Source organism: Varanus komodoensis, unplaced genomic scaffold (assembly GCF_004798865.1).
Source record: "Varanus komodoensis strain SLA01 unplaced genomic scaffold, ASM479886v1 scaffold56, whole genome shotgun sequence".
Classification (NCBI taxonomy): Eukaryota; Metazoa; Chordata; class Lepidosauria; order Squamata; family Varanidae; genus Varanus; species Varanus komodoensis.
The window spans coordinates 3,886,318-3,901,704 of record NW_025336169.1 but is presented as its reverse complement, the minus strand read 5'-3'; the positions used below and the strand labels follow the sequence as shown (position 1 = coordinate 3,901,704).

The window sequence follows — 15,387 nt, the reverse complement described above, 5'->3', positions numbered from 1 at the left end:
TATACAAGACAGGAGTGCGCAGGCGCAGTAGGAAATCCGAGCGAAAATGGCGCTGGGCAGCAAGGTTTATAATCTCCTGTTCCGGCGCACCTCCTCTTTTACTCTCACGATTGTGGTGGGCGCCGTGATTTTCGAGCGGGCCATGGATCAGGGCGCGGAGGCCTTGTATGAGTACCTCAACCAGGGGGTAAGTCGGTGGTCTGGATGAGGTGCTTACGTGAAACGGCCGTGGGGTCGGCTGAAGGTCAGGCGGGGCGCTGCTTTGGCCTCCAGGCTTCTCACGGAGCAGGATTTCTGTGTCGCTCCATGGCGGAGCATTTCTCCGTGTGTACTGGCGCCTTCCCGAAGATGGTAGGAAAGACCCCGTCAAACGAACGCTTCTCCGATGCGCCTTGAGGGGTCTGTGGGTTGCATTGTGTTCACTTGCCGAGAAGAAAACCCTAGTGAGTTCGGTGTAGCTAACCCTCCGGCAAGCGTGCACGGGCCTCTGTGCTGGTCTGGGGGTGACGGGCACTTGCCCTTGCTGTGGTTCGATGCGGCAGTCACCGTTTGATGGCGCCTGCTCCCTGTACTTGCAGTTGGGACGGTGAGTTAGAGCTCTGCAGTTCATTCTTAAGCGCCTATGAAATTATGATCACTTTGCAGCCGCCTGGGTCGTGAACGCCTAGAAGGGTGACTGATGGGTGCTAATTAGCATCCAGCATAATTTAAAGAAGGGTAGCTGTGCTAGTCTCTTAAAACCGAACACAGAAATAGTTTTGTGGCAGCTTAAAGATGGGTAAATGCATTATGGCCATAGCTTTTGTGGATCACAGTTTGCATCCTCAAATGCATGAACTGTCATTTTGCATTACCATATGAGTATATGCATCTCTTATCACTTAATGTTTCTGATAAAGGGTATTGCCCTCAAAAACGACCTAGTGTGGTGTAGTGGTGAGCATGTTGGGCCCAGGAGATTTGTGTTCTGGCCTGGGCCAGCTACTGATTTTCAACCAAACCTACTTCATAAGGTTGTTGAGAGAGTAAGATAGAGAGGAGAATAATATATGCTGCTTTGGATTCCTTACAAGAGGAAAAAATGGTATCTGAATGCAATAAAGACAAATTTAGCATTATATATTTATTAATCTTTCGATTGGAGCAAGGGTACTAGTTCTCTTGTTACAACAGATGAATGTGCCAGCCCTGCTGGAAATTGAAAGACATAGGCTGCAGCTCCCAACTCTGCTGGCTTCTGCAAAGTGAATGCCTTTTCTTCTGTGTAAACACACACAGCCCTTTTTCTGTTGTGCCTGATGCATGGAGTAGGCTTTAGCTAGTGAAGGCATGCAGGATATATTTGTTAGTCTCTCAGGTGCTACAAGCATATGTAAGTATATGCAAGAGAGAAAATGTAATATTACTCAAGGTCACTATATGCTTGTTGAGCCAGGTGGCATTTGGCAAGTTACGGTCTTTCAGTAAAACCATTATGTGCACAGAAAACCAATTTCCTCCATAATTAATGACTGCTCTCTTCTTCCCCTGCATTGGTAATTGAGAATTATTTTCTCTGTTCTCATCCTCTAAAGGATATATTTTATTTGAGTTACTCTTGATATGGTAACTATCTTGTTAAGTGGAGGTAAGGAATATGTAATAAAACAAGTTGTAATCTCCTATACAATTAGCTGAATGCTTGAGTTTGCAGAGAGAGAGAGAGAGAGATCTATGAATCCAAGGTTCAATTTGGGTGCCAGCAAGTTCCTTCTGACAATTAGGACCCCTGTGGTATGGAATGGGCTTCCACGGGAGGTGGGTGAGGTCCCATCGGTGAGGGTGTTCAGGGATAGGCTAGACATGCACATGGTGGACATGTCGTGAGTGGAGCCAGCTGGAGCTGGGGGTCAGACTAGATGGCCCGGGAGGCACCTTCTGACTTGCTCTGTTTCTATGAAAGGCAACCTACACACATAGTGACAGTCCATGGGTTGTTAAAACCATGGCTTGTTGGGGCTGAGCAGCTGTGAGTGGCTTAAAACTGGTTAAATAAGCTAGTTATTTTGGGGGGATGGGGGGTTAACACTGCAGTAATTGAAAGTGGAAATGATGAGTGCATGGGTGGATTGCTCACTTCCACTATGTTTTGGCAATGACCCAGGAACTTCTGTTATGTGTGAACCAGGTCACCATCTGAATTAACCAGCTGCATGCTGCTTGGTCCTGAGGATACCTTCAAGGAATCCTTAGGACCTAGACCTGCTCTGCATCCTGCATGGCGCACATACCTCTGTTATAAGGATTTTGCTGTCTCTTTGTGGTCTGATAGTACAATTGTTACATTTGCAAAGTTTCAGTTCCATGGAACTCGTTTCATGGTGGAGGGGCCATAACTCAGTGGTGGAACACATGATTTGCATGCTGAAGGCCCCAGGTTTCACACCCAACATTTCCAGATCGCTTTCTCCAAGAAGGGGCAGGAAAAAATTTCAGAAGAGTAGCTGCATGCACGTCGTCCAAGGTTTGATCCCTCTATGAGAGTGGGGGAGAGGTCCAGCATGTTCAGGAGGGTCAAGGCTTTTACTCTGTCTATAAGACAGCCTCTGGGTGTCCCATTTTCTCAGTGTGGTCTGGTGGGGCAAAGAATACTGATTCATGCCTTTGGAGAAAGCCATTTCAAGGAACTGTTGCTGCCAGCAAAACTACCTCTGCTCCCACAACATGTTCTGTTCTCCCCCCCTCGCCGTCTGCATAGTCAGGACTGCACCTCAGAACTCATTTGTAATACTGCCTCCCTGACTTCCTTCAGATCCCTCCTTTTTCCACCTTTGGTACAGCCCTGTAGTTCCTATAGTCTAATACGACTAAGCCTGAGAGTCACTGAAATAATTGCATAGCCTTCCTGGTCTCTACTGATCTGTCCCTGTAAGTTCCTCAGGACGAGGGATCTGTCATTGCTGTTCTGTAAAACAGTACATGTTTAAGGTACTATGTAAGTAATGAAGGTATGTTATTATTGAAGTCAGAATCAACTCCAGGCAAGAGTTCTGCTCACGAGGTTGGTTCTTGTTTTTACTACTGGAACCAAACCCAGTAGGTTTGTCCTCTTCGTGGGAAATGGGGAGACCACAGTATTGCATTTGAGGCAAAGAGACTGTTGGAAAGGCCAAGAAATGGGTAGGAGCTACTTGCCACGCAAATAGTGTGGCAGTATGAATAAAACGAGGGGGTGTGGATTTCTTCTGGCCACAGTTCTAAATACATTTGCTACGGAATAAGTCACATTTAATTCAGTAAGGCTTGCTTATGAATAAATATGCTCAGGATTATATTGCTGCGAATGTTATCACTTATGAAGCAGACACACATCCTGTTTGTGGGGGGTTTTTTGCCTGAAATTATCTAACAGTGATCTTGAGAGGTACCTCTGTGCTTTGTTAAATATGCCCCAGCCATCCTGGGGGCAGTATTTACTGGTCACTGCCAGATTGTAATTTCCTGTTCAGTTGAAAGTAGACATTCCTGATGCTCTTGCATAACCAACAGTGTTCTTGTGTCTCACTGTGCAGAAAATGTGGAAGCACATCAAGCACAAGTATGAGAAGTGAAGAGTGAAGCACAGATGTAGGATTCCTGCAGGACTTTCTTTGATCTTCACTTCAAGCCCTTCTTCCTGACCACCAGCTGTTAAGACAGCAAAAGTTCATCCATATGTATCAGTTCGAGCCAGAGCGCACACTCTCGGGGTGACAGAAAAGCTACCTGGACTCATGGACTTGTGCCGAAATGTGGTTTAATAAAACAATATTCTCAGATATGTACATCCTGTACTGTAGATTTTTCATTAATTTTCTCTGAGCTGGAAGCCAGAAATCTAAAGGTATTTGTTGGCTTTAGCTTATTTTAGCATCTGTCCAGCGAGTATATACTGCTTTAGTCCAATATTCAGGCAACAGGGAAAAGTCTTAAATGGGTGGTGCTCCAGGCTGTACTTGGAGCAAAACTGTGCAGTCTACCCTCTCTTTCTAAAGGGAGTGCTTCTGCTCAGGATGCTGATCCATCATAGGATAGACTCAGATAGGGCATGCCAGTAGCTCTTCTGAACTGTGTTTCCCTTTACACTGACAAGTCAACGCTTGGTAGCTAATGAACATGTTCAGTCTGCACTGGGCTTGCCCTTGCCCCATCCTAGCTGATACCCTCCCTCGTTTTTCAGTAGTCCTCTTACATGCCCATTTCTGTTAGTGCTCGCCACTTGAGCTCAGTATTGGAGTGCTGATACTTGAACAAACGCTCCATGTTCTAGGTTTAGCTTTGAATCCGCCTGTTAAGAGCGGAAGGTGTGTCCTTTAACACTCTGTCTTGGTGCATTAATTTTCTGAAACACACTTTGCAAGTACGTATTCTATTTCACTCATGTCTGAGCAGGCAGCTCAGCAGCGACAGTCTAAATTCTGGACTAGTGGGCCTGTGGTCCGATCTAGCATGGCAGCTCTTATGTTAGGTGCAGAGGGGTGGTGAAGATTAATGTGAATGCAATCAAAAATCCCTTCTCCATGGCACTGCTCTAATTTAGCCAGACCAGTCCAAGTGGCTATTCTTACACTGTCCACTTTGTCCAAACTCAAACTACTAGGCAAGGTGGCCCATGTTACATTCCTTCCCCACTCCTCATTGTAAGCAAAGACAAAGCTACAGTGAGCTTCAGGAACCACTGCTTGCCCTCTGGTAGTCGTAGTGGAGTCTCCCCCTTGACTCCCGAGGCTGCAATAACCACAAGGACAAGGCATTTGGTTTGTGAGAAAATGAGGCCCAGAAATGGCCTTTATCCTGAAAGGAAACATCAGTGCTGATGAAGAAAAGCAGCCCTATCAAAGTACAAAGAGCAGTGGATTAGGTAGTACTGTATTGATTTATTCCTGCAATGATCACTTCAGGAAGATGCATCCTTTGTTCTAAGTCTAACAGAAAAGCAAATACCAAGTTGCTTTAAGGTTTCTTCTCCCCTGCAACCACTCCCTTCGCTAACAGTTGTTGGCACTTCAGGATGAACTGCTTTTCCTACTGCAGTCTTGTGACTGAAAATGCCAGAGACAAATTTAAAAGTCTCTGCTGGTACACCTCACTGAACTGCCTCAAACTTGGCATTGTATCTTGTCTTGGAGATTACATTAGGTAGGGTTCACTGCCACAAAATGAATCCAATTGACAGACTCGGATTTTGTTCCTCGGGAGGAAATGCTGGTGCAAAACTTTCAGCACCTCAGTGCTCTAGGGCAGTGTTCAATTACAGGAAGGTGTTCCAGCCCACCTGGTTTGCTGCTCCAGCAGGAGCTGTCATATACCAGCTGCATTTACCCCACCACCCGCTGACATATTGCTGTGTTAGTATCACAAGGGACCAGAGCTGACTAGAGAGTCATCAAGCATTGCAGAGAAATTTGCTGGTTTGATACAAGCAATACATTTCGGCTTCTTTATGGCCTCCCCTCACAGTTTAATAAAGAGAAAGCAGTAAACCCTCATGAAATCAAAATGGATCACAATTACCTGGGAAGCTGAAAATAGGTGGGGCCTTAATAAATCTTAATAGAAGAAGAGGTGGGAAGCGGTGGGTTCCATAGAAGTGGGTCCTCTGAGCCCACGTTCCTCCTTACCTCAAGGACTTTTTTGTGGGGGAGGAGCCAAGGGGAGGGAGAACATAAGCTGCCTTTGACAGCCAATGTGGCACAGTGGTTAGAGTGCTGGCCTGAGTCCCTGGGAGAGCTGGGTTCCAGTCCCCACTCAGCCATGAAGCTCACTGGGTAACTTTGGGCCAGTCGCCACTCCTCAGCTTCACCGACATCACAGGGTGGTTGAGACGGTGGAGTGGAGTGGAGTGGAGTGGAGTGGAGTGGAGTGGAGGGCTATGTAGGCTGCCTTGAGTTCCGTGCAAGGGGAAAAGGGCAGGATATAAATGCAAAACAGTGACGATGCTGAGTGAGGCCTCAGTCTGTCTAGCCCACCGTGGTCAACACAGACTGGCAGCAGCTCTCCAAGCTTCCAGGCAGGAGTTTTTCCAGCCCTCTCTGGACATGCAACAGATCAAACATAGGCCCGTCATGCACAGCTGGTGCCAAGAGGCATATAACCAATGTGTTGCTTCATCGTTTCTGAAGCCCTCGCCACACAGCCTTCATGGCGGGGGTAAGTGGTTTTCCAGAAGTGAGAGGCCACCCAATGCTGGGCGGTTAGAAGAACCCCAGGCCAGCTACACTGGCCCACTGGGCTAGGATGCAGTGCCCCTGGCTCCAGGAGCAGTGGCAGCACACAGCTAGATGCCCCATCCCGTACACAGAATGCTAGCAGGGCGTTCCCCAACCCAGCAGTCCTCAGGGATGCTGGACTGCAGCTTCCATCATCCCCAGCCAGCAGGGCCAAGGGTCACACCTGCTAGGCATGATAGGGCGGCAGCCCTGCGTAGAGGGCTGCCCCACTTCCCCCTGCTTGTGGGCATCCCACCAAGACCTGCGTGGGGGTCATCAGAAGGGCCTGCTGGGCTAGAGGAAACGGGCTGCTCCAGCGGCAGCGCGGCATTCCTAGCAGGACTCCTGGGGAAGGTTGCTCGGTGGCGACTAAAAAGTGCCTGGCCCAGTCTCTACAAAAAACACGACACAGAGCTGCTGCAGTTCATTGTAATGAGATTCCGACGGCTACATGTCGATTCAGTCTGCCTGGGCAGCTCCTCTGCAGGTGCGGGAACCTCCCCCTTCAGGGGGGAAAGCGGTCTTCTACGGTGGGGGCAGTGCCCGGGGCCCTGCCAGCCCCCTCTTAGCCACGTCTTCAGGATGGGATCATACCTTTACTGCGCTTCTTGTCGGCCATGGTGCGCCGGTTGTGATTGGCCCTGGCCCCTTTGTTGGCTTCCTTCTTCCTGCGCTCCTGGACTGTCTCTCGGTTCTGGCCGTGGCCTTTCGCACTGCCCACAACAGTGGCAGAGTTGTCCGGCTTATGTCTGCAGCGGGTAAGAGGAGAAAATCTCCCGTTTGCCTCCTTCCCTCACACAGTTTTTTTCCCCCAAGGACAGATCTAATAGAGACCAAATTGGGTCACCAGTAACAGTGAGACATAGAATGATCAGAGAAGCAGGGACAATTTACTGGCAGAGAGTGCAAGCAGAATGTGATCATTACTGTGTGTTCTTATTTTGTGCTGCTGCTTCATTGCATTTTTTAAAAGTAGCACAGAACCAAAATGAGTATAAAGACTGGGCCCCTTTACTAACAGAGTATTGGAGTTTAAAGAATAGCATTTTTAAGCAAACCTCATTCATAATTCCTGGGCTGAAATGCAAGCCGAAACACGGGGGGCCTGGATGGCATGCTTTCCAAAGTTTGCAATGCAGCTCTTGGCTCAAAAATTGCATACAAGATGTATACATTAGGGAAAGCTGCATACAAATTATGTAAAGCTGGGTACTCATATTGCTTATCATGGAATGCTATATACAAAATGCATTGACTAGAGACACAACGGAAATCCTGATTCCTAGCAGTCGGTTTTCTCATGTACCAAGCAGTGCAGCTGCCTTCTGATTCTGGCCGTGCAGCAGCGCAAACACTGAGTGGGCATCACACTTACCCTTTTCTCGCGAGGAAGGCCATCCGTCTAGCCTCAGCCCTCTCCCTCAGCACCGCTGGGTCTTGCACAAAGTGGTCCTGCCACGGAAAGGAGAAAATGTTTGCTATCGACCCCACAGCCCACATCCACTAGCTGGAAAAGCAGCAGCTGCAGGAGGCTCGTTTGCTCCAGCTCACCAGAAAAAAATCGGTTGAGCTGGCAGGGGCCCCAATCCAATGTGGGCGTCCAAATGCAAGCAGCCCTAGCAGAGACGCCTTAGCAGGTCAGCTGCATCCTGAACGCCTCCACTGTGGGACAGCCCCCAACCTCCCTAGGTCGCACTGGACTAGCAGGAAGCTTCTTCCTGATGTTCAGCCAGAACCTGGCTTCCAGTGATTGGGCCTGCTATCCTTCATCTTTCACTCTGGGATGACTGAGAAGAAACCCCAGCCCGGCTCTCTACAACCTCCTTTCAGTCCTTGAGGAGTACTTTCCCTCTCCCCTCAGGCTTCTCTTCTCAGGGTGAAACATGCCCAGTTCTTTCCATCTCTCTCGACTGGGTTTTGTTCCCAGTCTGCTGCCCAACTTTGCTGCCATCCTCGGAACCTCTTCCAGTTTGCCTGCAGCATCCTTCAGCTATGGTGCCCAAAATGGATACGGCACTCGAGAAGAAGCCGGACCAGTGCGGAGGGGATGGGAACTGATGCGTGATTGAGAAGTGACAGTTCCACTGATGCAGCCAAGCCACGCTGCTCGCTCATGTCCAGCTTGGGAAGCACACCACTTCCGACATCCTCCTCACAGTATTGCTGAGCCAAGGATCCCCACCAGACCCCGCACTGCAAGCTGCCCGATGCGGTCCACGCAAGGCGCTGCCCCAGGCGAGTCCGACTTCCTGCATGCCTGCCCAGTGTCCTCCTCAGCTGCTGCCTGGAGCAGGCGCGGCCACTTCAGACACGCAAAGCCCATCCATGCCACGCCCAATGGTCTGCATGCACCCAGTCTCGCTCGACTGGCAGGACAGGAGCCTTTTAGGGGAAACACCAGGGACCGAACTTGAGGCCTCCCCTTTCCTATGGAATCCGAGGTTTATTATGGGTTAGACCCAGTTTTATGTGGGATCATCTAAGTTTGCTTCCCAAGGCACACCCTCCAGCAGCCTGAATATGCCACACAGAAAATCAGAGGTAGCCTCTGGGAGTGGGGGGTCAAAGCACTCAGGGGAGGGGACTTCCCCTCACAGGAAGCAGATCCTGGAGTCAACCCCCGAGTGCAAATCCAGCAAGTGCTCATGCCAAGGGCATCCGTGCTTTTCCTCCCTGCGACAACCAGTGCTGAATTCAGGTTTATTTGGAGGGTGAAGAGAGTTATTCACTGCCGGCCTTTCAGGAAAGAAATGGTCACAAGGAGGCTTAGCAGGAACATGAAAAGGCATCAGGGAACCTCAAAAGGAGCAGTATTAGGACCCACATCAGGCCCCTTAGTGACAGAAGGCCTGCTAGGCAGAAGAAGGAAACAGTCCAACTGGAGCAAACGCCAAGGCCCGTCTCTACCCCTTAGGCAACATGTTCTTGGTGCTCCCCTTCCCCCAAGGGGTCCAGCTCCTCCTCCTCCTCTGTGCTGCCATCGCCACTGCCCAGGCGCTGGCCCCTTCCCACTGGGCCCAACGTGCAGCAGCCAAGGGAGAGGATGAGGCAAAGGCAGGCAGCAGCAGCTGCTCCCCACCGTCTCACCTGCCACATGCTCAGAAAGGACGGGTGAACAGGCAGCAACAGCCTCTTTGATGCATCAGGCCTCCACAGGTGCCCAGTAAGGCCAACCCATGGTGCCGTGCCTGGCCTGGCCACCTCCCAGCTCAGGAGCAACACACTTTAGGGTACAGGAGCTGCCAGGGCCATTGACCAGCTGCTGAAAAATTCCTGTAAGAGGGACAGGAAATGGCTGATAAAATGGCTTTCAGCAGTGTGGGAGATGATGGTTATTATGGATGAATTAATAACCATTGTTAAAACCAGATGGGGAAGAAATTAGGAGAGCAACCGGTTTTTATAGAGGATTGGCAAACATTTACACAGTAATGGAAGGTAAACCATGGGAGCCATTCTTCAGGGTATAAATGGAATGGATCTTTCACATTTTATCTCTGGCTGCACAGAAGAGAGTTAATACACACTTTTGATGAGGAGAGGCTTACTGTTTTAACACTCATGTGAGGTCTTATGCAATGGTGTTTTAACTCTTTTTAAAACCTGTCAGTTACTGCTTCCCCATTCAGTGCCGTCCTGTGTTGGACTACAACCCCATCGCATCCCTGCCAGAAGCCCCCCACTCCCCAGGCCAGATTAGGGAAAGTTACTTAAATGAAGATATTCTTAACTTGTGTGGTGCCAGCTCAACCCCACCCCCGCCAATTTGGCCCTGTTTCATCTGCACGGTTAGGAATCTCTCTCCCCTGCTCCAGCGCAGAGAGTTGTCAGCCCACCAGGACTCGGAAGCTCCCTCAGTGGCCTCCAGCGCTGCCGTCTCACCCCCTGGACCGGGGAGCAAGCAGCCCGGGAGCACGTTCTCCAAGAGGACACTCTCTCCTGACTGCCTCCAGGGACAGAAGCGCAGGAACCCCAAGGGAGCGAACAGCTCAGAAAAGTCACAGCATCTTGGAACAAACCAGGGCAGTGCGACAGGACACCCCAGCCTTGCAGCTGGCTCCTTCCCACATGCCCAGGAAGCATCCCCTGCACCCCACTGTGTCCGGCTAGCGGCTGCTCTCCAGGAGGCGCAGTGGCTCAGTCCAGTGCATTCACGCCGCTGCTCTCTGGCAAGCGGAAGGCAGGGCTGCCATGGGGGTAGCTTTGTGGACGAAGGCGAGGAGGGCCACTTTTCTAATGCTGCACACAGGAGCCTGGAAGGGAACAGCTCCCCACAAGGAAGGGGCTCTCAGCGACACTGTGCTGGGGTCCCCCGGCAGTCCTGGCTGCTCCTGTCCATCCTTTCCGTTCCATTCCTCGCTATGCCTTGCTGCATCCCCGTCTTTTCATCTCCTTCAAAACTGAGCCTGAGTACCTGTAACGGAGTACCTTCCCTTCCCTTCCCTTCCCTTCCCTTCCCTTCCCTTCCCTTCCCTTCCCCCTTGCCTCTGCTGTTTCCCTTCCTTCCCTCCCTCCCTCCATTCCCTTCCCTGGGCTGCACTTGAGATTGTGGACTCCTTGAGGGCAAGAGGTGCTGCCTTCTCACTGCTCTGAGAAGCATCATGCCTACTGCTGCCACTCGGTAGTCATGAACGGAAGAGCTGGGCTTCCTCCCAGCTGTGGAGACGGCAAAGGCCTCCACAGACTGTTTTCTGGCAGGGTTGTTCTCTGTAAGCACAGGGTCACCTCCGTCCTGCCCCCTGAATTGGACACTGCCCTGAGGCACACTCACCTTTGCAGCCTCCTTCTCATCCTCCTCCTCCTCCTCCTCATCTTCTTCCTGCTGCTCTTTTGGTCTCAGGACCTGAGGGATTGTAAAAGGCCTACAGGGGTGCAAGAGAAGGGTACCGTAAAAGTACAGCCCACAGGCCACAACGCTGGTTAAGACAGCCTTGTCTGAGAACATGCTTTAAGGAGCCGAGGAGGTCCTCAGTTTGCACAGACGAAGACATTAAGCCCTGGTGCAGGGAGGAATAGCCAGCAGACTGCAGACTCAACTTTTCCTGACCTCTCTGACGCCAGCTGGAAGAGAGAAGAACAGGTCCAGGGCATTCCACACGCAGCAGCATTTCACTGGGTGAGGAAGGCGTTCTGCCTATGGGTTCAGGCTGGGAGTGGGCAGCCCATAGGCCACATGCCAGAGAATCCTCCGTCTGGACCTCTCAAAGTTACCCAGCCCTGGATTAGATCCAAATGTTGCATGAGTGGAAGCCCACTTATTCAAGTATCGTTTGCTTTCTCCTTCTGCAGCTCCCTGTACTGTGCTCCCAAAATGCTCTCCATAGGGGCAGAAGTGGCGTATAAGGCCATCGAGTCCCACCCCCCGTCCCGCTTCCACATGTAGTCACCCATCCAGCTGTAAGCACATGCCTTTCCAGCTTAGCGGAGGTGACGTGACATGTGAGCTCTATGTGCCCCCATGCAGGCTGGCCTGTGGGGTTTTGCTGTTCAGAGGGAGGGACGATTTCCCCCAGATCAGGCCTAGCACCATGCAGAAAGACCAGATGTGCATGTGTAGGGGGAGAAGAATGAAAGGGGCTGGAATGATCCTTCCACAAGTGGCCTTCCACCCACGCAACCTTTGGATCTAACCGGCAGGTTTTGTGAAGGGCTGAATGATGTGGAATAATGCAAAAATAAGAAAGTAATTATTGCTGCAGCTTCTACCATCTTGCATTCTTCAAGGCTATCTGAAGAAAACCAAACTGTCACCAAGAGCAAGCTTAATGACTAATTCAGCAACCTGCACAGACAAAGCAGGTTGGTGGGATTACATTCACTCCATTATTAGCTGTCCACGTGATCCTACAGGACCCATCTGCAGAGGAGGCTGCCTACCACGCCTCTGGGTGAGTCACTGTGCTGGGCCTGCCTCCGTCCAAGCAACTGGCCAGCTGATGCACCAGGTCATCCTGCAGCATCCCTGCACTGGGTGCAATCCAGTACATTAATTCATCTCCAGCTACGGAGATGCAGCAGAATTACCGGGCCTTAGTGGAGGTGGCCCCCTCTGCATTTCTCAGTGACGCATCCAAAAACCTGTGAGAGAACACACCTTACAAGTCCTACTGCAACGCAGTCAAAAATCAAACTGCTTTGGTGTAAGGGGGAAGTGGGCCTCCCGTTTTATTCAGAGTAAGTGTTCCACAGCTACCAGAAGTTTGGAAAACACCAGCCAGTGGGTGGACGACAGGAAACAGCTTTTTTCAGAGGACCAAGTTCGTTTTGAAGAAGTTCTCGGGCTGCATCCAGAGGTGGAGGTGGCAAACGGAATGAGCCCCCAAATCCTGAACACCTCTGCCCTGTGCTGGAAGCTCTTACAGCCAGGAACTAAGTGTTAGGAGAGGCGTTGCAACCTTTTCTCAAAAAGTAAGAACAATGTAAACCCAGTGAGAGAACCGTCATATCCCAATGACTGGGCAAAGAGGTGGGGGTGGAGTGCAGTGGAGCCCCCCTCCCCCCCACCCCAACTCAGGCTGATCCCAGGGGAAATGGTGGACAGGTACTGGAGGAAAGATGGCCACCCTAGGCCTTGCTCCACAAGCTAGGGACAAGTGAAAGCCCTTGCTAAGGAGTAAGTCATGCTTAGGAAACGTATTGGACTTTGTGTGCATTACCTTTTTAAAGATCTTGTGTTAAGAATACAGCCATTCCCCCCACCGCACCCCAACACCTTCGTGGAAGCAAGGAAGCCATGAAAGAGCGATGGGCAGAAGGCTCTGTGCCTGAGCCTGCAGCCCTCTGCATGGAGTCCTCTGAGGACCACCTCGTCCTCCCCCACCCCAAGCCCCTCGTGGTTCCAGTTCAGCCAGTTTCATCAGACCTCCTGTGACCAGTGCTCCTTGGGTCAGAGTCCAGGGGTCACTTTCCACCCCACCAGACCCTCATGTGCTGCAGCGGTGGCGAAGAGCTGGCGGTTTGGTGCCAAATTTCAGCAGCAAACCGCCAAGGAGGTGACTGCGTAGTGCTCGGCCAGTGCAGACTGGCAGCAGGCCACAGTTTGGGGGTGCCGCACCAGGAGCGAACCGTGCCAGAAGCCAGGGGGCCGCATGAGGGGACAGACGGCGCTCAATCCTGCTTTAAAGAAAAGAACTCCTTAGAGCAGAGCCATCTGCTGACTATTAGCCATTCACTAAAGACCCGAACGATGCACTCAATGAAGCTGCGGAAGTTGACTGCAGAAAGGTGCACCTGGTTGCTGCGAATGGGGGAGGCGGGACCGCACAAGCTCCGAGCACAAGTTACGGCCGAGGGCCCATACATGGGGGTCGGAACTCACCTCCTGCTGATCAGCTCGTCATCTGAGTCGACGTCGTTGGCGCCCACCTGGTTGCCGTCATAGGTGTCGTCGTACTCGTCGTCGTAATCCCGGCCAAAAGGGCCCACCCCACTCTGCTCGGGAAGCTCCTCCACGATCACAGAGTACTGGCTGTAGCGCTCCCTCTGCTCAGTCACAACACGCTTGTCATTGAGCAAGCTTTTGGTGGTGACTCTCTCGCTCCTGCACTCAGGAAAGAAAAAGGGAAAACTAAATAATGGGCATCATTTGATGTTTTAAAATTGGTTTTACAGGTCTCTTGCATGGTGAGCTGCATCAGTGGACGATGGGAGCTTCGTGGTCTATGCAGTGGCACCCGTTGTAATAGGCACTCAAGCTACAGCGTGAGGGATGAAAGGAGCAGGGGAGGCAGGCAGAAAACAGGACTCCAGGCCAAGAGGGGAATCCAAATCCCAAACTTTTGCTCACCCCATGCTACAGTTTTCTAGGTTTTCCACCCAGCCAGCAGCTTAGCCTGGCTATACATGCTTCCGGCTCATGCTTTGGAATTGGCTCGGGAAGCTTCTGATTTCCGATCTTGCCCCCTTCTTGCACTTTCCCACCTGGCAGCCACCGCTGCTCCCTGTGGGCTGACCCTTTGGCTTTGCACAAATGAGTTTATGGACTGGCCTTTCTTCAGAAGATGGAGAGCCTGCCTGGCGATACAGGACAGGCCCCCAACCCTTCAGAAACTCGGTCCAAAGCATCCTTGGCTGCTTGCAGCCCAGCACGACGAGGACCTACTGCTCTCCATCAGTGCCAAGTCCCCTGTGCTCCCCTGAGGCTTACATCCCTGAACTTCTTGCAAAGCTCTGTGGAAACCGGTTTTAATAATGACCCAGCCAGCCACAGCCCTCTGCCAGGAAGATCCCTGCAGTTCCACGCAGAGGAGTGTCCCCTCAACCCACGGGTGGAAGGTCATGTCCAGAGGAGTGGGTGCAATGAAGGAGCCAGTGTCCTTGAGACAGCCCCGCTTCAGCCCCACGAGAGCCTTCCTGGGGAGCCAGAGGGGCTCAGTCCAGACCTCTGCCCTGGGCTGCCCTTGCATGAAGCACCCACGCAGTACAGGCAAGGTGGAGGATTAACGTGAGCATCCCAGCCGCTTGGTTAATCACGGTTACTCTTCCCCGCACCACCTGGATCTGGCAATGTCATTAACTTTGCAGGCCCTCAGTGATGCCCAGTCTCACTGACCTGTGGCTGAAGAGGCCAGAGGTAGGCAGGGGCATGGGCATTTGGAGAATCCCAAAGGGTCAGATTAAGAACCCAAGAAAGCTGCGCTTAACCCACAGGCCCAAGGGGGTGTTGGATCTCACCTGAATGCCTTTGAAACGGTACAAGATCTTTGCCTGCAAAAATGGCTTTGTGACCCTTACACGCACCGACGACAGGCAAGCTGGGTGGCCTGTCCAGCATTCAGAGGACTCACCTCTTGCCTTTCTGCACACGGGACAGATCCACAGAGTCCTTGCTGAAAACATCAAACTCATCGTTCTGGAAAACATTGTATCGTGAGGTGACCAGAGGGGTTGGGTCCGTTTTCACTGGCCTGGCAGGAAAAAAAGTGAAAAACTCAGGGGAACTCAGCACTTTCTCTGAAGCCCTGAGAAACGTGAAACACCCCGTGAAACAAAATGGGAGCCTGCCCCACTCCTGCACCCACTTCCCCGGAATTACACTGCAAGGAACTCATCAGTGGACATGACCCAGGGCTATCATTCCTAGGCAGATGCTCGCCAGGGCAGAACCCCTGCTCTGATTCTGCATACCCATCGTCAGTGTGCTGTCTCCTGCCATCCCAAT

At 51.5% G+C, this 15,387-nt stretch overlaps 2 protein-coding genes across 4 annotated transcripts in view; one reads left to right on the top strand and one right to left on the bottom strand.

Moving 5' to 3' along the window:
• The first annotated feature begins 8 nt into the window (after nt 1-8).
• Nucleotides 9-3,803, top strand: LOC123032834 (cytochrome b-c1 complex subunit 9). The gene is made up of 2 exons (XM_044449011.1): nt 9-187; nt 3,552-3,803. The coding sequence occupies exons 1-2, from the start codon at nt 47-49 to the stop codon at nt 3,588-3,590; spliced, it is 180 nt and encodes a 59-aa protein (XP_044304946.1). The 5' UTR covers nt 9-46; the 3' UTR covers nt 3,591-3,803.
• A 968-nt stretch (nt 3,804-4,771) lies between these two features.
• The window catches only part of ASCC2 (activating signal cointegrator 1 complex subunit 2), a 50,540-nt gene continuing 39,924 nt past the window's right edge, over nt 4,772-15,387 (bottom strand). For all 3 annotated transcript variants that reach the window (XM_044448993.1, XM_044448994.1, XM_044448995.1), the window contains 5 exons: nt 15,014-15,133; nt 13,546-13,767; nt 10,999-11,089; nt 7,603-7,679; nt 4,772-6,976 (listed from right to left, as the gene is read on the bottom strand). In XM_044448993.1, coding sequence (XP_044304928.1) covers nt 6,805-6,976; nt 7,603-7,679; nt 10,999-11,089; nt 13,546-13,767; nt 15,014-15,133 — 682 coding nt within the window. In that variant the 3' untranslated portion in view covers nt 4,772-6,804. The remainder of the gene's footprint in view (nt 6,977-7,602; nt 7,680-10,998; nt 11,090-13,545; nt 13,768-15,013; nt 15,134-15,387) is intronic.

Bases quoted from the DNA above. Each gene is read 5' to 3' on its own strand.
- LOC123032834 (XM_044449011.1), top strand. From the start codon at position 47: ATGGCGCTGGGCAGCAAGGTTTATAATCTCCTGTTCCGGCGCACCTCC. The intron at 188-3,551 runs GTAAGTCGGTGG...CTCACTGTGCAG, and splicing joins ATGAGTACCTCAACCAGGGG to AAAATGTGGAAGCACATCAA.